This window comes from Vipera ursinii, assembly GCF_947247035.1.
Source record: "Vipera ursinii genome assembly, chromosome: 3".
Lineage (NCBI taxonomy): Eukaryota > Metazoa > Chordata > Lepidosauria > Squamata > Viperidae > Vipera > Vipera ursinii.
The window spans coordinates 36760726-36784645 of NC_139516.1; the positions used below are offsets into that span (position 1 = coordinate 36760726).

Below are 23920 nucleotides of genomic sequence, written 5' to 3' on the forward strand. Positions count from 1 at the left end.
ATCTTTGTAAAACTCTAGGGAGCATACAGTGGGGTTTAATGGCAATTTGAGTTTATGGGATGAAGTTGATGAATACAAACATGGAATTGAAATTAAAATTTTGAATGATCTGGAGGAAAGTTTTCTGGTTGAATGGAGATGGAATGACAGTATACAAAGTGGGCTATACAAAAACCCAAAATGGATGGAAATGGTGATTATTTAGTATCTGCTTAGGAAGATATCTATTAATTTCAAATACATGGTTGAAGTTTGAATTTGGTTATGTATAATGTATCAAAGAAATAAATAAAGCATTATTTGGTTGGTTAGGATGAAAGATTATAAAGGATACAAGGTTGCTGAAACCTTCTGAATGTAGGAAGACTTTATCAGTATAATGTAAAAAAGAAAAAAAGAGTGTAAGGAAGTTTAGAGTTACATTATTTTACAATACATTATGTTATAAAGTGCCACAGAAATGCTGTAGTTACACTAATAGGAAGCATGAGATGATGCAGTGAAAAAGGTTATGAATGAGGAATTTGTTATAAGAGAAAGACTGCTGCAAATAATGGGAGAAAGATACTGAAGTATGGTCATAGAGAAAAAAGATGATTGTAAAATATAATTAAAGACAGCATGGAATAATTATGATTAAAAGAGTTAGAAAATGAAGAGTGGTCTTGACTGAAATAAAAATTGGTTTGGAAATAGGTGAAAAGCACTGAACAAGGTTCTTCAGCAGGATGAACAGAATTAAATGATTTGGCATGAAACCAAGTTTGGAAATGCTGGATGGAATATTTTAGTCTCTTATGAGACTAAAAGTGGTATGTCAAAGATGATGATTATCTTTGCCTTCTTTCCAAAAAGAATTCCAATGCAAATGGGATTTTTTGTTTATGCCTAATTTGTTTTGCTCATTGTACACTTGTATTAATGTAAATGGTTTTCTTTTTAGGAAAGGAAATATCTTAGCTTTCCTTTTGCAGTCTTGGGAGAGACGTATTGAAATATTTGAATTTGTTTCCTTCTACACTTAAAAGCCTCTCATTTGTTAAAAGTCTGATGTGAATATTTTTATTTATTAAATTTATATGCTGCCCATCTTGCTGATAAGGAGAAATTATGCAAAAACAATATTAAACAAAACAAAAAACCAGGAATCAAAAGATGGCTGGTACAGGAATGAGATGTTACCCCATCAATTGCGTCCAGTGAACGCCTCTCTTTCAGCCCAAGACAACTAGCAAAGCCAAGTTATAATACCTTTCTAAAATTCCTGAAATATGCAATTTAACTAAACTCTGAACTACATTTGTGTGCGCGTGTGTGTGCGTGTCTAGATGCATATGTATATATGCAGTTTATTTGTTACAAGTTGGGATGGTAAAGGGAATGAAGGAGAGAAGAATACAAAAATTCTGAAAAAGTTTGTTAGTAATTGGTGAGAAATTTTTTTTAATAAGAGGATAAAAAAAGTGGGAGGAAAAGATTTGGAATGAGAAAAATGGTTACTGAGTTGTTCGAGTTCTGGTTTATTGCAAAATAAAGCATCTTGAAAATAATAGATTAAATTATTTTAACCTATCTTCTTCTTCTTCTTGTGCCATATCCGTTATCGGACGTTGGCGATCATGTTGGCGATCCTGTTTTTATCAGCAGCCGCACAAAAAAGTGCTGCTGAGTTTTGTCCAAACCAGTCCCTTAGATTTTGAAGCCATGATGTTCTTCTTCTGTCTGGGCCTCGTTTGCCTTCAATCTTTCCCTGGGGGATTAAATGGAGTATGCCATATTTTTCTGGGTGTCTCATCACATGTCCGAAATATTCTAACTTTCATTTTTTAATTGTTTTGATGATTTCCCTTGGCTTTCCCAGGCGGCTTATCACCTCTTCATTTCTGATCTTGTCAACCTAGCTTATACATAATAAAGGTAAAGGTTTCCCCCGCACATGCGTGCTAGTCGTTTCCAACTCTAGGGGTCGGTGCTCATCTCCGTTTCAAAGCTGAAGAGCCAGCGTTTGTCCAAGGATGTCTCCGTGGTCATGTGGCCAGCATGACTAGACACCAAAGGCGCACAGAACACTGTTATACATAATACCCACCTGTAAATCCACATTTCAAATGCTTCTAGTCTCTTCAGGTGGCCTTCTGTCAGAGGCCAACTCTCTACTCCATAGAGCAGGATAGAAAAAATATAACATCTGGCAAGCCTGATTTTCAATCTTAGGCTTATGACGTGACTGCAGAAGAACTTTTTCATTTTGAAGAATGCTGTTTGAGCTTTAACCTATCTACAGCACTATAAGAGGAGATTGTATGGAAAAAATCTTCATGAGTTATAAAGAAAGAAGGGAATGATGAACATTGTTAATAGAGATGAAGAAAAGATGACTAGAAAAAGAGAAATCAGGCTCAAAAATGCTTAACTTAATAACTGTTCAAGAAATTAGTATCACAAATGTCAGGGTTAATGAAAAGTTCCAACTATCACATAAGAGAGTATTATATAAAATACAGGCAATAAAGGCAGAATTAAAAACTGAAATTATAATACACAAGAGATATCTAAGTTAAAAGAAAAACAAGAAAACTCACACGAAAGATTCTAAATTTCTTCTAACGTAGTCTAATTCAGTGCTTTTCAACTCGTGGTATGCATACCACTGGTGGTACTTTGGCACCTGGCAGGTAGTACATGTTTGACGGGTTGAAAAGTGATGTAAAAAAAGTGTTTAAAAAAAGCATAAAAGTGTAGCGGGAAATGAGTTAAAGTGGCAGCAGCCCCTCACAGGCCAGTGGGAGATTCAGCTGAAGCTGTGGTGTTACTGGGGCTCTGCTGAGCTTCCAGGATCTCTGCCGCTCTCCAGTTGATTGGCGCTTCCGTAAGCAGCGCATAGCTGGAGATGCACAGAAGAGAAAAGGAGGGGGGAGAGAGGAGAGAATATAAAAGCAGGTTTTGGCAGACGAGGGAAAACAAGACAATAGGGAAATAAAGGGGACAGAGAAGAGGCTGTGGAAGGAGAGCCCAGCAAGCAGGGAGGAAAAAGAGATAGGGAGAAGAGGCTGTGGAAGGAGAGCCCAGCAGGCAGGAAGGAAAAAAAGTAAGGAGAGGAAGAAGGGCTAACCAGCCAGCTGACCACCAAGGTACTGGTGCATATTAATAACTATGGATAAACTCATCATACATTTGTCAATGCAAAAAGAAAGGGATTCAGGAAAGGAACCACCACCGAGGAAATTAAAACCAGTATTTCCCCTCCCTTTTTTAGTTTAGTTTAGTTTAGTTTATTATATTTGTATACTGCCCTTCTCCCGAAGGACTCAGGGCGGTGAACAGGGCACATATAAAAATACAGAATACATCACTTTTAATGGTTTGTTACATTTTATTAGATTATAGAATAAAATGCAAAAATACAAAAGCAAATAGTAGGTCACAGAGGGGAGGAAAAAGGGAAAAAAGTGAGGGGGAGAAGGGGGGGAAAAGGCATTGACCTCCGATTTCCTCTGTTGCAGTAGAATGAAGCATTAATATCAAACCTCAACTTTTTACTTTTCCATAATAGTATAAACTAGCCATTTCTATAACATCAAATCAATCAAATCAGTAAAACCCCAAATCCCCCCTTTTTTAAGTTGTCAAGTTTTTGACACCTTGCTAAGCACTGGTGGCACTCGAATATTGTCATGTCCTATAATCTAGGGCTTTCCAACCAGTGGTACGGGTACCACCTGTGGTACATTGCCACCTGGCAGGTGGTACGCGACCATTCTAGAAAAGTGGTAGCGGGGGAGGGGAATGAGCTGAACCAGTGGCAGCACCGCACAAGCCTGTACTTCATCACTTTTTTCATTTTTTTTTCTCATCACGTTTTTGACACCTTGCTAAGCGACTGGTGGTACTCGGATGTTGCCATATGCTAAAAGTGGTACAATGGGTGAAAAGGTTGAAAAGCCCTGGTCTAATTATTACAGTTTCTTAGATGATTTTCATTACTGAGATAATGAGAAGAGTGAGGGGTGACATGATAGCAGTGTTCCAATATCTCAGGGGCTACCACAAAGAAGAGGGAGCCAAGCTATTCTCCAAAGCACCTGAAGGCAGGACAAGAAGCAACGGATGGAAACTAGTCAAGGAGAGAAGCAACCTAGAACTAAGGAGAAACTTCCTGACAGTTAGAACAATTAACCAGTGGAACAACCTGCCTCCAGAAGCTGTGAATGCTCCAACACTGGAGGTTTTTAAGAAGAGACTGGACAGCCATTTGCCTGAAATGGTATAAGGTTTCCTGCCTGAGCAGGGGGTTGGACTAGATGACCTCCAAGGTCCCTTCCAACATCATCATCATCATCATCATCATCATCATCATCATTATTATTATTATTATTATTTTGTGTTAAGGTTTCAAGGATATACTGTATAAATGGGAAAAATTAGGGAACAGTTGTCTGAATTGTGTAGCATGTGTGATAAAATTCATCTATGCATGACAGAAAGGGAGAGGTAGCAACAGTGAATGCAAACAGTGTTTATGGATTAATTTTTTAAGCTTGCCTGATAAAATGGGAGGAAATAATTGAAATTGGTTTACTAATAAAATGCATGGAGAAGTTTTAAGATGTGCAAATGCAGGTAGAAAGAGAGTAGGGTGGCTTGGGTTCTTTTAATATAAGTGAAAATATTTGTGTGTAGGAGTGCACGTTTATCCACTTCATTCATGCAAAGTAAAAGTTGGGTATGTCAGATGAAATATATAAGTGAGTTGAATGCAGTGGGAATGAGCTACTTAAGTGGCCTATGTGGTAAAACAAGAAGAAACAGGAATGTAAATGAAGAATAAACGTAGATTTAGTACAAAAATGAGCAGAGTGGTTTGTTTCTTATTCAAGAGAAGGAGGATTGAATCTCAGAACAAATATATGAACAAAAAATGAGTAGGTTGGAAGGGAAGGGAAAATAGAGAAACAGGTAGCTGTCTAGAATTTATGAGATCCTCAAAAAAGAGTAAGAAGTATTAAAAAGAGTATAAAAACAGTGCATGGAAGCAAGGTTTACAAGGATAGAAAGGTATGGAGAAGAACAGCGAATAGTGTTGATATAATCTAGATGTAATTAGATTCAGTTTTTATTATCTTTGGTCTTTAATTTATTTTTCTAATCACTGCTTTTTTCCCCTCTACACTTTATATAATGTTGCTTATTCAAGAAGGGAATAATAGTATTGGTGATGAATGGAACTAACTTGTTGCAATGAAAGGGTGGTTTTTAAAAACATACTACCTGCCCTTTTTAAAGTCATATCTCTCATAGTTATTAATTAAAAATAAGAGTAAAGTATAGCACATGTACTGAGCATATTTTTTTTTGCTCATCCAGGATTTTTCTTGGGATAATCTATTTAAAATTACCTGATTATTTTCGATACAAAGTAGTTTAGTTTCATTGATTATCTATTTTTGAACATGGGTACAATTCAAATCTTACAAAATATTTTTAAAAATATTTTATTAATTTAAAAAACCTGAAAGTTATTGTTTGAAACTAAATCCTCTTATCTGTATTTGTTAACATTATGGATATTTATTTTCTTATGATAAATCAAGAAATCCTTTCATCAGAGTATATAAAGTGGAAATTTAGCTTATCTTACAATATATAAGAAGAGTGAATTTTTCAATGTCACTCGTTTGCAAACAGCTTACTTTTACTTTCTTTTTTATGCTTTATATAACAGTAATGTGAGATTATTTGCTTTGCAGATCACTTTTCAGCTGCGACATATTTTGAAAGCACGGTGTGATCCTGTTCCAGCTGCTAATGGAGCAATTCGCTTCCATTGTGATCCCACATTTTGGGCAAAGAATGTAGTCAACCTAGGTAGAGCATTTCATATTTCTTGACAGATTTAATGTGTAAAAATTTGTAATTATAAATGGCATGTTCTTTATAATGTTCCTTATATGTCTAAGAGACTTCCAGTAAAATAAGGTTTGTTACTGGAGCTGTTCATATGGGGACCAATATGCCTTCTTTAAGATTGAAGCTATCCTCCATGAAAATGTTCAGAGGGTCTCTGCATGATGACAGTTGATATACACATGATGAAGTGTAATTTATTTATGTAGGTCTGGATTTAAGCCAGTGATACAAATGAAATCACAACCCAGATATGTTTCTTTTTCTACCCTGTTTGTTTGCTTTTCTTCATGTAATTTCTTGTTACAAGAATACTTTCCTTTATAGTAAATCTTCATTCATGTGGTAATTGACCCTTCTTAATAATAGGTAGCGGTGTTTTTCAGAGAAATGCACTGTGAAATGAGATATACATAATAGTGGCAAGGGGGCATGACAATTGTAGAAGAGAGTGAGTACAGACGTGTTGTTTGAAAAAAAAATATTCTAGACGGAGTGGTGTATTACATAATTGTGTGGTCACTGTCTTTTACTTCTAAGAATATTAAGACAAGTGTTTAACTATAGGAAAGTAATTTGGATTTGATCCAACTTAACTTTTAATATATCAATTACAGTTGGAAAACTCAGAAGCGTAACCATGGGGCTATCTACAAATGTATCAAGAGCCTTCATATTCTAAAAAATAATCAAAAATCAGATTCAAAATAACCCCAAACTATTTTATTTGGTACAGGCAGAAACTTTGTCTTCCTTTCTTGTCTCCCCCCCTCCCCATCACCAAATAAGGATATAATATTCTTTCTCTTTCAAAACGAATTTTCTTTATTGTTCTTTTCTTTGCAACCCTTGTGTGTCCAGTGTAAACTCTGGAGTAATGGGGTGGAGACTCTTAAAAGTAAAATTCTTTCAACAAATTGGTGGTTGAGCAGAAAGTATGAGGTTGTTGGCATAGAGAAATTGTAATTTCCAGTGAAAAGAAAAATCCAGGGGAAATCAAGTCTTGTCTTCTATTATAGCCCTTGCATTTTTCTATATGTAAAAATAAATAAATAAAATAAATAAAAACACATTGGTCCATGTATTTCATTTATATCTTCTCAACATGTATCAAATAATGTATTTCTATTTCTTATAGTGAAATTGATCCCATTGAGAATACCTTTAGATTTAATAAGTAAGAACTAATAGTCAACATCTAAATTAGAAACAGCCTTGTGGGTATGTACAAAGGCTTACATGTCCATACCAGGTTTTTCCCATGTTCTTCTCCACCAGCAGCACCTCTTACTCTGTTGGAGGCCACTTTTGAGGTTCCCAAACTTCAGGGTAGTGTGAGAGGATGCTTCTGGAAAGGGGAGATACCCAAACTCCCTGTTACATGTGCAGAGCTCATCATATGGTCCTTTGGAATGGGAATGTACATTGGGAACTGAAAAGGTATTGCAAATGAAATATTATAAAACTGTTTGAAAAGATCCTAGAAGGTGCAGAAAGGTTTAAACTATTTATTTTATTGAAATAAATATTTAAGTACAATTTTTGATAAATACACATGACAATAATAAAATGCCTGGGTTAAAACTGAGATGACATTGGATATCATTGTCAGATTCTTAAGCAACAATAATCTTTTAGAGAAGGAACAGAACCTTCCATTTTGATCATTGGTAGTAAAGAGCAAAAATTGAGTATTCTTTTAAAAAGAATTATGGGCACTGTTCTGGAGAAAAGAATATTTCTTATTTTGTACAAGAAAAAAACAGTACTAAATAGGGCTGTGCAATAAATCAGATTTAGCTTCAACTGTAGGGGCAGCCATGCAATCCTGGGAAAGATGCAGCTGCTATAAAGAGTTGCAGGGAAGTATCTTTTGTAATCAAATTGAAATACTGACATTAAAATATATCAGAATAGCAAGAGGAAGAAAAAGTGGTTCATCAAACTATTCAAAATAGGGTTTTTCATATATTGAATAATCCTGAGAATAACTCAGAGACCATACTTTATTCCAGTGACTACAAGTGTTAATGAGATTTTGCTGTTGTAATTAAAACTACATTCTTAATTTTCTTCCTTTTTAATTTTTTTCAGTAATAAATATCTTTTAGGACAAGTGAAAAAAAATCTAATTACCTATTATACAAAAGGTAAAAAATTTTCTACAGCTATGCATCAAAGTGTATGGAAAATCACTTGTATCAATATATGTGATTTTCCATACACTGATGCATAGCTGTAGAAAATTTTTTACCTTTTGTATAATAGGTAATTAGACTTTTTCCCACTTGTCCTAAAAGATATTTATTAGGTGCTTTTTTGAGGAAAATGTTCCATTAAACTTAGTTTGATCAAAATAAATAATGCAGATATATTAAAATCCACATCTTATTTGCCATTAAGTAAAAATATGACTGAATCTTTTAACATAAAAAAATATATGAAGTCTTTTTTGCTCTCTGAGCTTGGTTGTTTGCTTGCAGACATTTCATTATTCAACTAGGTAACATTAATAATGTCATTTGGTTGGGTAAAGAAATACCTGAAAGCAAATAACCAGGTTAAGAAAGCATCAGGGACTCCACAGTTCAACCCCAAGCTGCATGCTTTGTCTTCTAGTACAGGGGTCCCCAACCCCTGGTCCATGGACCAGTACCGGTCCATGGCATTCCAGCAACTGGGCTGCACAAACAAGCAAAGCCCCACCCTTGAGATGTAGGCAGCACACAAAACCATGCACCCTCTGGTCTGCAGAAAAACCTCTCTCCACCGAACCGGTCCCCAAAGGTTGGGGACCTCTGTTTTAGTATACTAGAAGATACGCTAGTTGTGCTAATGTATACTAATCACAAAGATTTCACTGTTAAAACTGTATTTAAAGAAAGCTTTGTAGTTAATCATACTTTCTCCTATTGTCTAGGTAATCTTGTTATTGAAAATAAGCCAACACAAGGTTACACTCCTAATGTAGTAGTGGGACAAGTTCCTCCAGGAACAAATCATATCAGCAAACCTCCAGGGCAAATTAATCTTGCACAGCTTCGGCTCCAGCACATGCAACAGCAGGTGTTTGCGCAACAAAAACACCAGCAATTACAGCAGATGAGGATGGGGCAGCCTGCAGGGCAAATCACGCGCCAGGCAGGTCCACAGATGCTTCAGCAACAGGCAAGTCTCTAGACTCTTTCAGGTACTCATATAATCTCCAAGATAGTTTTTAGGCATAAAATTACACACATTTAAAGTTTATATAGGGCTACGTTTTGTTAATTCTAATATCAGTGCAATGCAGTTTATTCCCTTATGAAGAAGAGGAAAAACATAGGAAAGAGACTAGTGTTTTATAAAATTCATTATATTTTGTAGCCTCCACGGTTGATAAGTATGCAGACCATGCAGAGGGGTATGAATTGCGGTGCTTTCCAAGCTCATCAGATGAGAATGGCTCAGAATGCAGCTCGTCTCCCAGGGATACCACGTCACAACGGGCCCCAGTATTCTATGATGCAGCCACACTTACAAAGACAAGTATATGCTGTGTGCACATTTTGTTTCCCACCTTTCATTTTAGAAAAGTGAATCAGCTTGTTTTTTTTATATAATTTAGCTATGAAAATACTTTCAAAATTAAAAGCATCATTTCTATTCTGGTACTGCTTGCTATTTCAGGAAACAGATTCAAATTTTGTTATAAGAATCTGAAATTAGATACAAACATAGTTTTCACGCATAAGGCATGCAATATTCATGGGTATTAGTTTGCCACAATTTTTTATTGCTTTGATTGTTGGCTCTTACAGATTTATTAATCCATAAGAATGTGTTCTCTGATAAAGCAAAAGTTGTAAGTGTCCAAAAAACAGCATTAAGTTATGAATGAGAAAATGTTATTATTTTGATTTATTAAAAATAACAGGTTAAAAATGAATATTGCTCTTCTGTTTAACTAACTTGATGATAATTTCTATTTTTCTCTCTCCACTCTTCTTAGCATTCAAATCCAGGACATGCAGGTCCCTTCCCAGTTGTTTCAGTACATAACAATACTATCAATCCAACAAGCCCAACAACAGCCACCATGGCAAATGCTAATCGTGGTCCAACAAGCCCATCCGTAGCAGCAATAGAGCTTATTCCATCTGTAACCAACCCAGAAAACCTACCTTCCTTGCCAGATATTCCTCCCATACAGGTAACTATATTAGATTTAAAAAAAAGAATGAAAGTTAATTGTTACTGAAATTAACATTTAACACACACACTTGGGTAAAATGTTTTATAATTTGTATTAAAAAGATAAAATCCAACCTATAGGATGTCTTTATTAGAATGTCTCTTTTTGCACTGAAGACTGTAAGAATGATTAACAAGATTTGTGTTTAAGTCTTCAATCAATCTTGGAATTTATTGCACAAATTCAAGGTTAATATCTCTCATGATCAAGGATATCTCCAGAAGATACACACACACACACACACACACACACACACACACACACACACACACACAAAGGGACGCGGTGGCTCAGTGGGTTAGGACACTGAGCTTGTCGATCAGAAGGTCGGCAGTTTGGCGAGTTGAATCCTGAGTGCCGCGTAACAGAGTGAGCGCCTCTTACTCGTCCCAGCTTCTGCCAACCTAGCAGTTCGAAAGCATGTAAAAATGCAAGTAGAAAAATAGGGACCACTACGGTGGGAAGGTAACAGTGTTCCGTGCGCCTTTGGAGTCTAGTCATGCCGGCCACATGACCACGGAGACGTCTTCAGACAAGCGCTGGCTCTTCGGCTTTGAAACGGAGATGAGCACCGGCCCCTAGAGTCAGAAACGACTAGCACGCATGTGCGGGGGAACCTTTACCTTTATGTATACAAAAGTCAAAATGGCAAATGCAAATGCCGCCCAGAGTCACCTTGTAGGGAAATGGGTAGCATAAAAAATTAATAAACAATAAGCTATGTGTTCCCTATATTTTGATACTTTGGCTTTTTGCCCTCTTTGGTGTAAATGGTTTTAAAGCATATCCAGGGTTTTCCCACTGATTTACATTTCCATCAAAACAGGAGATGAGATTTCTCCCCCCCCCCAATAAACTCCTGATGCACAGCCTTAAAGATGTCTCCAGAATGTGAATGCACATCCGCTCTTAGTTGCTTCATTAATTTTGGACTGAAACTAACAACTGTGCTGTCTCCTGAGTATTTTAAAAGAGAGACTTGATTGAAAATTACATATTTACAAATTGTTTCTTTTTGTTAATTGTGCTAATTTGTTCTAGGGAATAGGGAAGGATTTCAATTTCTTTTTTAACAGTTTGGAAATATATGGTTCCTTTGTCTGCTATAACATTTATCTGGCCTCCCATGGAATTTATCAATTAGAGCAGGGGTGTCAAACTCAATTTCATTGAGGGCCGCATCAGCATTGTGGTTGCCCTCAGGGGGCCGGGTGGGCATGGCCTGGGTGGGCATGGCCTACTGGGTGGGCGTGGCTAGAGTGCATAGGGCCTACTGGGTGGGTGTGGCCAGCTCTACATCGTTGGCATCAAGGGTGCCTATGGGGGCCTGGGCAGGAATGGGACAGATCTGAGGGTCTCTGGCAGAAGGAGGGTCTCTGGGCCAGGGCCAAGGCAGTGGGGGCCGTTCCCTCACTGTTTCCAGGATGGCTTCGCGGGCCACATGAAACCACTTCGCGGGCCAGATCTGGCCCCCGGGCCTTGTGTTTGACATGTCTGAATTAGAGGGTACAAGGTAGATTGACCTAATGTCTCTGTAAAATTTACAAACCACTAATGGGTGTGAGATGGTTTCAACTTTCTTGTCCCTGCATGGACAAATACACTAAGTGATAGAAATGTTATATGTGCCTTGAAGAAGTGCAGATGGAAGAATAGTAAGTCTAGCTTTATAGAATGTGATTCTCAGCTTAGATTTAACAAATAAGTTGCTGGTTGCCATGTATCCTTGTTAATTCAAATTCTGGCATGTTGTGGAAGCCTGTTAACTTCAGTCTGGAACACCATATCCGTTATTTTTTGAATAATTAATTGTTGTAACCTAATAATTTTTAAAACAGTGGAAAGAGGCTATATGAAGCCACCTTATGTTCCACTGCCTGATTCCAGGACATTGTCCTATTATATTGCTGGCTTTAGGGTTTTTTTATATTCTTCAGAAAAAATGCAGATAGTTTCAAGCAGTCATTTCTAGCATATTGCATTTAGACTTGGTAAATTCACTGTATGACTGTCTTTTATTTCAGCTAGAAGATGCTGGTTCCAGTAACTTAGATAATTTACTAAGTAGATATATTGCAGGGAGCCATCTACCCCCTCAACCCATAAGCAGTATGAATCCCTCTCCTGGACCCTCAGCACTATCTCCGGGCTCATCAGGTAAGCTGAGAAAGAAAGACATGATAGACATTTTAATTTCTGTATTTAAAACAACCAATACTTATTTTGAAATTTTGCATGGTAAAGTCACTGAATGTTTCTTGATTCAATGTACGGACTTTTTATATTATAACTATTTAGTTAAATTTAAAGTAGTTTCTTTCCATGAGTAGGCAGATTTTTTTCCTTATATAACAGCATATGTATGAAAAGACTAATTTTATAACTTCATTCTCAATAGAAGAAAAGGTTTAGCTAGTGGAGTTGATAAGAGCTAAAAATGGAAAGCCATAAGAAATAAAATATCATAAATTTTAAATTTATCCCAGGATTTTTTATCTCCAAACTGTTGTCTTCAATGAATGTGCAAAAACGTGTTCCAAATAAATGTCATTAATGTAACACCATTGTTTTCCTTTTAAATGGGAATACTTCATATGGTGAATGGTTAAATATAATAATTTATACTTATAAGGTAAATTATAATACTTTATATGTTATTATTATAATACTTTATATGGTAAATGATAAATCTCTGGTTTTGCAAAATACTGAATATAGATTCCATTTGTTACATGAGCGTGACAGCTGAATTAGATTTAGAAGGCTGTAAGCTTTGAATGCTGGTAAGCTTCATAATAGCTGGGATTAAAAAAATATAATGATGATTTTTAAAAGTATGACCTGCTGAAACTGTGCACTTCTAGAAATGTTCTCTGTGATGTGCTATTGCTATAAACTCATCCTCCCTTCCTTAGGTTTATCCAATTCTCATACTCCTGTGAGGCCACCCAGTACATCTAGCACAGGCAGTAGAGGCAGGTGAGTTAATTGGCATCAAAAACAGGGTCTCGGTTCTAAATGCATGTTGAAGTTTCCAGAGAATTGAGTACATAGCTAGGAACATAAATTCTAATTTAAGACTGCTAAGCTTGTAAGCCGCCCTGAGTCTTCGGAGAAGGGTGGGATATAAATGGAATAAAAAAAAAAGACAAAGGTTGGGGCTGTACAATTTATTTATGCATTAAAAGACGTGGAAGACATAATTATACATTATTTTTAATTTCTGCATCATATAAGAAGTAACATAATTCTCTCATGTTTTTATTGTGCTCATTTGCACCTGCTGCCGGCGTCGACTCCCCTCCGCCCTGTGCGTTCCCACAGAGAGGGCCTCCTCAGGGTGCCTCCGGTCAGAGAATGCCGGCTGGTGGCCCCCAGGGGGAGGGCCTTCTCTGTGGGCGCCCCGGCTCTGTGGAATCAACTGCCGGTTGAGCTCCGGATGGCACCGGATCTTCGCTCCTTCCGGCGCGGGTTAAAGACCCATTTATTCGAACAAGCTGGCCTGGCCTGATGGGGAGTTAACTTAGGGTTTTAATATTTGTATATTCTTACTGTTTTATTTTGGGCAATATTTTAATTCTTTTTTAACTTTTGTACTTTTGTATTTTTATTATATGCCCTGTTCACCGCCCTGAGTCCTTCGGGAGAAGGGCGGTATAAAAATTTAATAAACTAAACTATAAACTATAAATATATACTTATAAGGGAAGAGAGAACCCTGAAAATAGGGTTGTTGTATTTGCTTCAATAGACAGAGCTAAAATAAAAAGGATTGCCACAGTTCTCTGACTGAGAAGAGGTCTCTTCCCTTCCATTTATGTTTCCACTTAACTTCGTGTATTTCTCTTCCCCTTGTACCCACGTGTTCGTATAAATTCCTCCCTCTCCCAGCAGAAAGTAATCAGGTAAAGAGGTGGAGATGAGTGGAGGGGAATGGACAGGAAAAGAAATAAGAAATGGAAGAAGGGAAACAATTGGATGGAGATAAGGTGAAGGGATCAGGTAACTGAATAGAGACAGGGCGGAAAGGAGAGAAAATATTTGCTCTATTTAGATGTTACAGAAAGAATTAAATAGGATCTCTTTACTTAGATGAAACAGATGAAGTAGAAATGTGGTGAATAAAATAAATAGATAAATCTCCCAAGCAATAGCTATTCTAGAAAGGCATCCATATTTTGCAGCAGTCTGGTCTGCAACCTTTTTTTAACCTCGTACTTATCTTTATTTTTAACAGCTTCTATTCTTAACATGGAATGTATAACTGCTTTTCTCCAATTTAATTCACTAGTTATTTGGGGGAAAACCATTAGATTTCCTAGGTAAATATAATAGTAAAAATACAAAAAATGATATTTGTAGCCTTATTCTACAGTACATGTTCAAATTTTCTCTCTGTATTTTTTCTTTTTCAATGCAACATTCACATTAACACTAGATTTCTTCTAAAAAACCCCACTCCATTAATAAACCTATAGAAAAGAAACTATAATGTATATCTTGATCCATAGGGGCAAGGCCCTGTAAAAGGGTAAAACAGTCTGTTGTATTTCAGTGAGATCCATACAATAATGGTTGTACGGTAAATTCTTTCAGGTTTTTCCCTTGCTTTGGAAAGTGGAAGCATACTTGCCAACTGGATTGTTATCATTTTTTTATTTCCTATAGTAAGAAACATAATGGCCTATTATACTGAGTACCTCAGCATAATGGACAGGGAAAGGTTTTTTTTCAGTATCCAGTCAATATCCAGTTGTATTGGCATGTCTTTTAGGCTTTAGACTCAGAGACTGGCAATGTCTCTACACACACACACACACACACACACACACACCTTAAATCATAAGAGGATTACAGTTGTGATAAATCTTTGGATATTATCATTTTTGTAATAATTTATGTAACTTGAATGATTCCTAAAATAAGGTCTTGTGTTGCAGACCTTTATATATATACATGTGTCTTCTTGTCCTTCTTCTTTATGCTATCAACCTATAACCCACTGCTGGAATTCCTTCAGTTCTGTGTACTATATCTGCATTTTAACATATTGGTTTTATGGTTAATTATCACTGTTAATATGTGTCAGTCTTTTCATGTAGTGACTATTGCTTCTGTGGCGATTGTTTTTTCATTTTTTTCCTCTGATTTACAGATCAAGATAAAATACAGATATATGTTATTTAAACTGAAAACTAGCAGAGTACTGTATGTGAACCTGTATTGTATTTTTACTGTGGAAAAATTTGCCGTGATTTTTTGCTGCTTGTATAATTTTGAGAGAATTATGCCTTCATAAAGAAGAGCTAAAGCAACTTTTTAAAATAAACCTGACTTTAAAACACAAAACAAACTAATGAAAAGAATGATTCAGTGATATAATTTACTTTTGAAAATTTCTATTGCTAAAACAAACATTTGAAGCTATTTGTAGAAAAAATAGTTGAAAATTAACTTTACTATTCCAGGCAGAATGTTTGAAGTGCAAGTTTTTCCCCCCTCAATAATTGTTTTAGATGTAATTTTTAGGATTCTACGGCCCTGATTTCATATTAAGTAGAAATCATGCTTTCATAAATTAATATATATATTTGTATATTAAAAATGAAGAATTTTAACAAATTTAACAAATAAAAATATTAATTGCAGAATTACATCTGTTGGTTTTATTATTGCATAATTATGTTCCTTACACAGTTTTTGGAGGAAGGATTTTATTAGATTAGGGAATGTGTATTTCTCAGAATTTTAGCAGAGATATGTTTAATTTGTATAACATATATACTTTTCAGTTGTGGCTCATCAGGCAGAACCGTGGAGAAGAACAATATTAGCTTTAAATCTGACCATGTGAAAGTTAAACAAGAGCCTGGCACAGAAGAAGAGGTGTGTGGTTTTTCAGGACCTGTGAAGCAAGAAAAAACAGAAGATGGCAGGAGAAGTGCCTGCATGGTAAAATTCTATTTCTGGGTTATACCATTTTAACACAGGATTTCTAAGCAGTGGGGGGAATTAAAGACACTTGTTACTTTCTTCAGAGTAGCTACTCTTTCTCCGGAGGTTACTATAGTGCTAGAAATATTTAACATTTCTGTTTTAATACCATGTTTTGTTTTCCTTGAACCTGTCCTTGATTAGATAATTAGATAACCAAGTTGCTTTGGTTCATAAATCACACTAAGACAAGGGCAAACTAAGATGCTTGGCTCAATATGAGCAAACTATTGTTAGTTTAATAAACTATGGTTAAACCTTGACAGAATGATATGTCTTAGAATATGGAACTGGATCCATATTTATTCATGTATTCAACCAAGCTGTTAGAGCACTAAGGAATCCCACATTACAACCCTGAGCTACAAATATTCTCCTTTATTGGTATTCATGTTTCGAATAGCTTACTAAAATAAATGGGGGAAAAAGAGACACCTAATGAAAACTTTCTTAACTTTTAACTTGTGCCTTAATTTTAGCTTAGCAGTCCTGAGAGCAGTTTGACGCCACCACTTTCTACAAACTTACATCTGGAAAGTGAATTAGAAGCACTGGGAAGCATAGACAACCATGTAAAAACTGAACCAACAGAATTGAATGAAAGCTGTAAACAGTCTGCACATGGTCTTGTAAATGGCAAATCTCCATTACGTAGCCTCATGCACCGGTCTGCCAGGGCTGGAGAAGGCAACAATAAAGATGATGACCCAAATGAAGACTGGTGTGCTGTTTGCCAAAATGGGGGAGATCTATTATGTTGTGAAAAGTGTCCTAAGGTTTTCCATCTGACATGTCATGTACCTACTCTTCTCAGCTTTCCAAGGTATGAAAATACTATTACGTTACATCCTGCAAGAGCTTAATGTGATTATTTGTAGTAAGGTATAATATTGAATATTAAAAGTATAATATTGAGGTGGAGATGGTCCCTCTGCAGGTTGTTACTATACTGGAATGATGTATTCTTGGAGTGTTATTAGTATTGGTAGTTTTTAATATTGTTTTAAAGTGACCTAAAATGTGTAATAAATACATAAATACAGTCACACTATAGCAGTTACATATTTAAAATGAGATTTTGCTACTAGCCAACAGCCATGATCTGTGTGAAACAATTATGCTTTGTTTCATATTAAACAGTGCACAGGAAAAAGTATTCCATTACCTCTTATATGCTTTGGGGAGAGCTGGTCCTCATAATCATACATATACAAGGCACTTGATTAAAAAAAATGTAGATTGCAATATGTTAAGCAAACTTATGTCATTACAGTAACTAACTGTGACAGGTGAATTTCTGTTTGTTATTCTAGTGAAAAATATTAGACATAATTTGCATTTCTATAATTTTTCTACAAAATCCTCAATTTTTTTGTGAGGCCATTACTGATTATAATATAGATAGCTCTTCCTTAGCAAACACAACTGGGACCAGTAACTCCATAGCTAAACAAAACATCATGTGACTCTGAGGGACTCATGACATCACTTTCCACAGTGAGTCATTGTGGGTCACAAGTGAGGCATTACAGGACATCAACTTACAATTGTACTGTCAGCTTTCTGTGATAAAAAGCCAGTTATGAAATGCTTAAATGACAATCCTGACTATGGGATGTTGTGACCGCTGTAAACACACACCCATTGTGAAGTGCCTGAATGTTGATCATATGATTGCAGAGATGCTGCGATGGTTAAAAAGCCTAATTGTAAAGTTATTTTTCCAGCCATTCGAACAGCACTTTCTCTGCAGGCGCAGCGTCCACTATTTTCAGATCAACCAAATGTTGATCTGTTGGTTGTGACAGGAATTGACTGACTAGCATGCGCACGCATGCATACATTCACACACACACACACACACACACACACACACACACACACACACACACACATATTCTCTCTCTCTCTCTCTCTCTCTCTCTCACACACACACACACACACACACACACACACACACACACAAACATGATTTGATTAATTGGAGATTTGTATTTATGTATTTAGAAGATTTATAATATGTTATCTAAATTTCTGGATGTATTTTTTCTTTTCTAGTGGAGAATGGATATGTACATTTTGTCGAGATCTTCTCACACCTGAGGTAGAATATGATTGCGATAATTTGCAGCACACCAAGAAGGGGAAAACTGCACAAGGATTGAGTCCTGTGGACCAAAGGGTAGGTGTCTCATAATTTTAGGTATCTTGTTCTCAAATCAATTTAACCCAATTATCTTGGCTATTATATGTTCCTTTATTTAAATTATACTTTATTTTACATAGTCAGCAACTGCCATTGCATTATGTAAACAAAATTAAGAAATCAACTCTGTATGAAAATTAAAATTACCTTTATTAATATTGACTATAGTAACAGAATCCTGCAAGTTTTTCTGTGCTTGCTTCTCTCTCCCCCCTCCCTTCCTCCCTTCCCTCAAATAATCTTGTAAATTAGGGAGGTTTCTGCCTAAGTCTTTCTTCTTGTTTTAGACTTAAGTGGATATAGAAAGTCTACATACCTCCTGTTAAAATGCCAAGTTTTTGAATGAAAAAAAAACCCAGACCAAGATAAAACATTTCAGAATTCTTTCCATCTTTAACATAAGATTCAAGCTGTGCAATTCAACTGAAAAGTAAACTGAAACCTTTTAGGAGGAAAAAAAACTTAAAATAACACGATTGCTTAGATGTACACCCTTAAACTAATGCTTTGTTGAAGCGCTTTTTGATTTAATGCCAGATGTAATGACAACATTCAGACTTTTGGGATAAGAGCCTATCAGCACGGCACGGCACATCTTGCTTTGGGAATCTTGCAAGTCACTCTTCCTTACAAAGGTGCTCCAAATCTGTCAGATTGCAAGACTCTCCTGTGCACAGCTGCCTTCAGGTCACCCCACAGATTTTCAACTGGATTCAGGTCTGGGCTTTGACTGGGCTATCCCAAAACTTGAATCTTCTGGTGAAGCCATCCTTTTGTTGGTTTGGCAGTGTTCTTTGGGTCATTGTGATGCTGAAAAGTGAAAATCCTCTTCATCTTCAGCATTTTAGCAGAGGCCTGAAAGTTTTGTACCAAAACTGACTGATATTTGGAACTGCTCATAATTCCCTTCACCTTGACTAAAACCCCAGTTCCAGATGAAGTAAAGCAGTCCCAAAGCATAATGTTGCTAGCACCGTGCTCCACTCTGGGTATCGTGTACTTCTTGGGTATACATAATGTTGTTTTTATGCCAACATACTTTTTAGATTTATGATCAAAAAGTTCAACCTTGATTTGATTTATCTTGGTCTGGTTTTTTTTAACATCTCAAAAATCTGGCATATTAACAGGTATATTTAGACTTTCTACATCCACTGTAAGACATGTTGTATTTCGTGCACACCCAGCTTTGAAACAATGAAAGTCTACTATTCTTTTCTTAACCAGGTTTGTCTGTTTTCCTCACTCCATTCCCCACAGTGATAATGGAACATGTATTGAAATGGGAGCTTACTACAGGCCAATTATCCTAGTTTCCATTCATATCATTTTTTTAAAAAAATAGCTCGCTGTTTGCAATCTCTCAGTACATTTGAAACTGTTTTATTAAACCGTACTATTTAGTTTGCATTCAGTAATTCAACCAATTCTGTACATAAACAGAGATCAGTGTGATCTTTCTTACTTTCTCACAACATCTGGACTGTAGAATTCAAATATCCACTAAAGGAAGCAGAGAGATGGAGTTTTCTGTATCTTTTGACTTCCATCTAGTGATAATCTGGATTATTTATTTGAATAATTAATTTGATTTAGGTGTCAGAGGACACCTGGTCACAATATAGCAGAGTGGATCTACTGGGACATAGCTTTGCAAGTCTTCAATCAGTGGAGAGCCAATATTTTCACCACCATGACCAATGTGTAGTGCTATCAAGAGACCCCTTTGTTTACAAGAGGAATGAATCACAATTTTAATACAATCTAAATCAGTGAATTTTCATTTTTCTGTGATGTGTATAATAGTATAGCATTTCTGCTCTTTTACATTTAAAGAACTATTATTACAGAAGAACTATAATTCTTTCTTCCTAGAGGTTTGACCCCTTTTCTTAATCCCATTTATGCAGAATTTCTTCTGATTCTTTTGTCTTTGGCATTTAGTTACTTTTACTCATTGAATTTTTCCCTTCCTTTAAGTTATTCTCATGGAAAATTTTAATCTGTGTTTATAGTCTTTTTTCAGCTGTTTCTGTGTTCTGTCCATTGAATTATCCTCTATCATAAGTGAACTAAAATTGGTCATTTAATGTCCTAGTGCTGTTAGGCAGTATGATAAACATAATACCATATGATAAGGCTTGCTTAGAAGGAATGCCACAGACTACGAGTAAGGATATGATATGATACAATTTGCTTAGAAGGAATGGCATAGAGTGCAATCAAGCAAGTTATAGGACATGTTTTTTCAACCAGTTATCATTTTCCACCCACCCCTATAAACCTGAACATATTGCTTCTATTTATTCTGAGCTATGCTTAGAGGGTTTTAACTGAGCAAATGATAATGACCAATTGTAGGCAGTAAATGATTTCATTATTTCAACACCTTAATCAAAACTGCTGTTTGTAAGCATAATGCGTTAGGCTGGTTATAAAATAGCAAGCCATGTGTGATTTAGGATGAATCATCTCCTGGGAACCATAAAACTATAGGTATTTCTGGCAATTGGAAGACAATGTTCCCAATATAGTTCTGTTTTAAATTTTCGGGGAGATATTTGACTTTGAAGTATATTTGGCAGAAATTTGAGGTACTGCCTTTTGAATGGCTATACCAAGTCTTTGGGATTCTTTGCCAAGGAAAGCTGCTTTGCTCTATCTGCTTTCCACTGGGAGCAAAAACTATTTTCTTAGATTACGCTCATAAGGTAGCTTATAACTATGTTTCATTTGGATTTTCTCTGTCATTTTGATTGATATTTTAGTTGATGTTATATTTGCTTTATTGCTATTGAACAGCAGTTAATGGAAAAACAGATTATTATTGATGCATGGAATATGTTGTGCTCAGTATTGTGATAATCAATAGTATACACAGTGTTTTTTTTAAAAATGAATTAGACTTGTCAGTGACTCTTACCTTGAAATGATGCCTTGACATTCAGAAGTAGCACATACATTTAGAAGCATGCAGGATCATAAATAGCTTTTGAAATACTTTACAAACCTGAAAGTTACTTCCTTATAACTTTATTTAGATTCAAAGCTGTGACAGCAAAAGGAATTAGTTGCATGGATATTAAAATATGTATAACTTATCTCTGTTCCAGGTAGTGTAGATATTGATAGGTTTTTTTGCAGACTGAATTAGACTTTGAGAATCTTATTCTTCAGAAAACTGTAGGATAAGCACATATTCTGCCCCTGGTAGTGCAGTGGTTAGAATGCAGCACTGTAGGCTACTTCTGCTTACTCCCAACTGCCAGCAGTTTGGCAGTTTGAGTCTCACTCAGCCTTCCATCCTTCCTAGATTGGTAAAATGAGGACCCAGATTGTGGGGGCAATATGCTGACTCTATAAACCGCTTAGAAAGGGCTGTAAAGCACTGAGAAGTGATATATAAGTCTAAATGCTATTGCTATAACTAGTTAACAAAAATTCAGTCTTTTAAGAATGAAGCAATTTTAATTGAATTTGTTTTTTTTCCTCTACAAGAAATGTGAGCGCCTCCTACTTTATCTATATTGCCATGAGCTGAGTATTGAATTCCAAGAGCCAGTTCCAGCCTCGGTGAGTGACTTCATGCACATTATCTCGAGATGATAAAATGCAGATTTTTACTTTTAGGAGTCTGAAATTGATGATCAACATTTGACAATCATAGTTGCTATTATGTTATGAATGGTATTTTGCAGCATGTACTTTTTTAAAAAAGTATCTGTTTACAGAATGCTTGGATTAGCAATGTTGAGCTATGAAGCAGAATTTCCACATTTGAAAATAATATCACAATTTCACATTTATAGTATGTTTTCTAAATGTTTGAGTCTGGTTTTAAAAATGAGAATCCTTTACATAGAAAAATATTCTACAGTAAAAGTATGTTTCTTAAATTTTCTCTCTTCTAATGTGACTGCATTTTTTGTGGACAGATACCAAATTACTATAAAATAATAAAGAAACCCATGGATCTATCTACAGTAAAGAAAAAACTCCAGAAGAAACACTCGCAACATTATCAGACACCTGAAGATTTTGTGGCAGATGTTCGGCTGATCTTCAAGAACTGTGAAAGGTTTAATGAAGTATGTTAACTTCCAACCTGTAGAATTGTTTTGAGTGATGAAAAAAATCTCTTCTGTGTCTTCACATCGATGTTAATTACAAGTTTTCCAAATTCTGAATGTTGGATGGAAATAGTTTAGTGTTCCACATGTAAGCTGTACAAAGATGTGACTGGGCATACATTGAGCCTCTTATACAGTCTCTTACTATATACCGAAATAATAATGTAAATTGGATCCTGAGGACATGCTTCTAGTTTCGTTACTGATTTTAATAGTGAACCAATTAAATGGTGGGTTGCATTCATGTATGTGCACAAGCTGTTTAATGCCTCCATTTTGTGGAGACATTTTCTTTTTAATAGCACATTGTTACCTAGTCCAAGCAGCAGAAAAGCAGAAATCCTCTGTGTGAATGATTTAGCTGATATGTAAAAGGCATTGAAAACAGTAGAAAACAAGATCGGTCATTAATAAATAATTTTACAATTAAATACATGGTGTATTCATAGATTATCTTTAAATCTAGATCATTTTGTGAACGATAAGTAGTTTTGAAAAGTTGTAATCTTTAATCAAGATTACATGAAGATTTTGATGTAATTAAATAGTAAAGCAAGATTTAAACAAATGCAGGGAGACATGGCTATCAGTAGACACTGTGACTGCTTAAATAGCATCTTTGAAAAGTTTGGAAACCATTCTGCAAGGCAGTCTGTTAGATTCCTTATTAATTGAAAGTTATCTTGTGCAATTCAGATAACGAAGTCTTAAAAGCAATCATTGATAATTTCAGATATGTAGAAAAAATACTTAGAAGGCCATGTGGGTATAAAAAGGAGTGCTGACATAATATGGAGTTTTTGAAACATCAAAAATATGGCATGTGAACCTCAATTAATACACAATATTTGTGGAAAAGAAATAATAGGTACCTAAGATATTTTTTGACTCCAGGAAAATTGGCCACATTTAATCATACTTAAATTAGAGTCATTATCATCTATAGAAAAGACTTGGATCTTTTCTATCTTTATTATCTATATTATCTAAAATCATTATTCTGTCTCCCATTGTTTAGAAGTTTTTATTTAAATATGCTCAGAGACTCTTGAAAAAGAGTCTTGAATTTTCTATAGGACAGAATTTGAAAACCTCAGTTTCATTTAAAGTGGGTTATAATCTTTGTACTGGTTTGATATTAATACCTGCATATAAAATTCTAATACTAAAATCTCATAATGTAAAAGTTTTAAAGTGTTGATATTAATACCTGCATATAAAATTCTAATACTAAAATCTCATAATGTAAAAGTTTTAAAGTGTTGATATTAATACCTGCATATAAAATTCTAATAGTAAAATCTCAAAATGTAAAGGTTTTTAAAGTATTAAGTTACCTAAGCAGTTGGAACTTTAAACTTGGATTGTAATAGGTGAAGCCAAAGAATTGTATTTTTCAAAATAAATTAATTTTAAGAAAGGTGAACATACGATGAAAAGAAATTTTCATGG

General features: G+C 35.5%; 1 protein-coding gene across 6 annotated transcripts in view; it reads left to right on the forward strand.

Annotated features, from left to right (window-relative positions):
* Positions 1-23920, forward strand: part of TRIM33 (tripartite motif containing 33) — a gene marked incomplete at its 5' end in the record, with an annotated part of 65248 nt that overhangs the window by 36220 nt on the left and 5108 nt on the right. For 3 of the 6 annotated variants that reach the window (XM_083360427.1, XM_083360431.1, XM_083360428.1), the window contains 11 exons: positions 5748-5865; positions 8825-9072; positions 9271-9441; positions 9896-10096; positions 12163-12295; positions 13054-13117; positions 15931-16090; positions 16612-16955; positions 18191-18314; positions 21837-21911; positions 22274-22426. In XM_083360427.1, coding sequence (XP_083216553.1) covers positions 5748-5865; positions 8825-9072; positions 9271-9441; positions 9896-10096; positions 12163-12295; positions 13054-13117; positions 15931-16090; positions 16612-16955; positions 18191-18314; positions 21837-21911; positions 22274-22426 — 1791 coding nt within the window. The remainder of the gene's footprint in view (positions 1-5747; positions 5866-8824; positions 9073-9270; positions 9442-9895; positions 10097-12162; positions 12296-13053; positions 13118-15930; positions 16091-16611; positions 16956-18190; positions 18315-21836; positions 21912-22273; positions 22427-23920) is intronic. The other 3 variants (XM_083360429.1, XM_083360430.1, XM_083360432.1) reach the window with 1 other exon arrangement.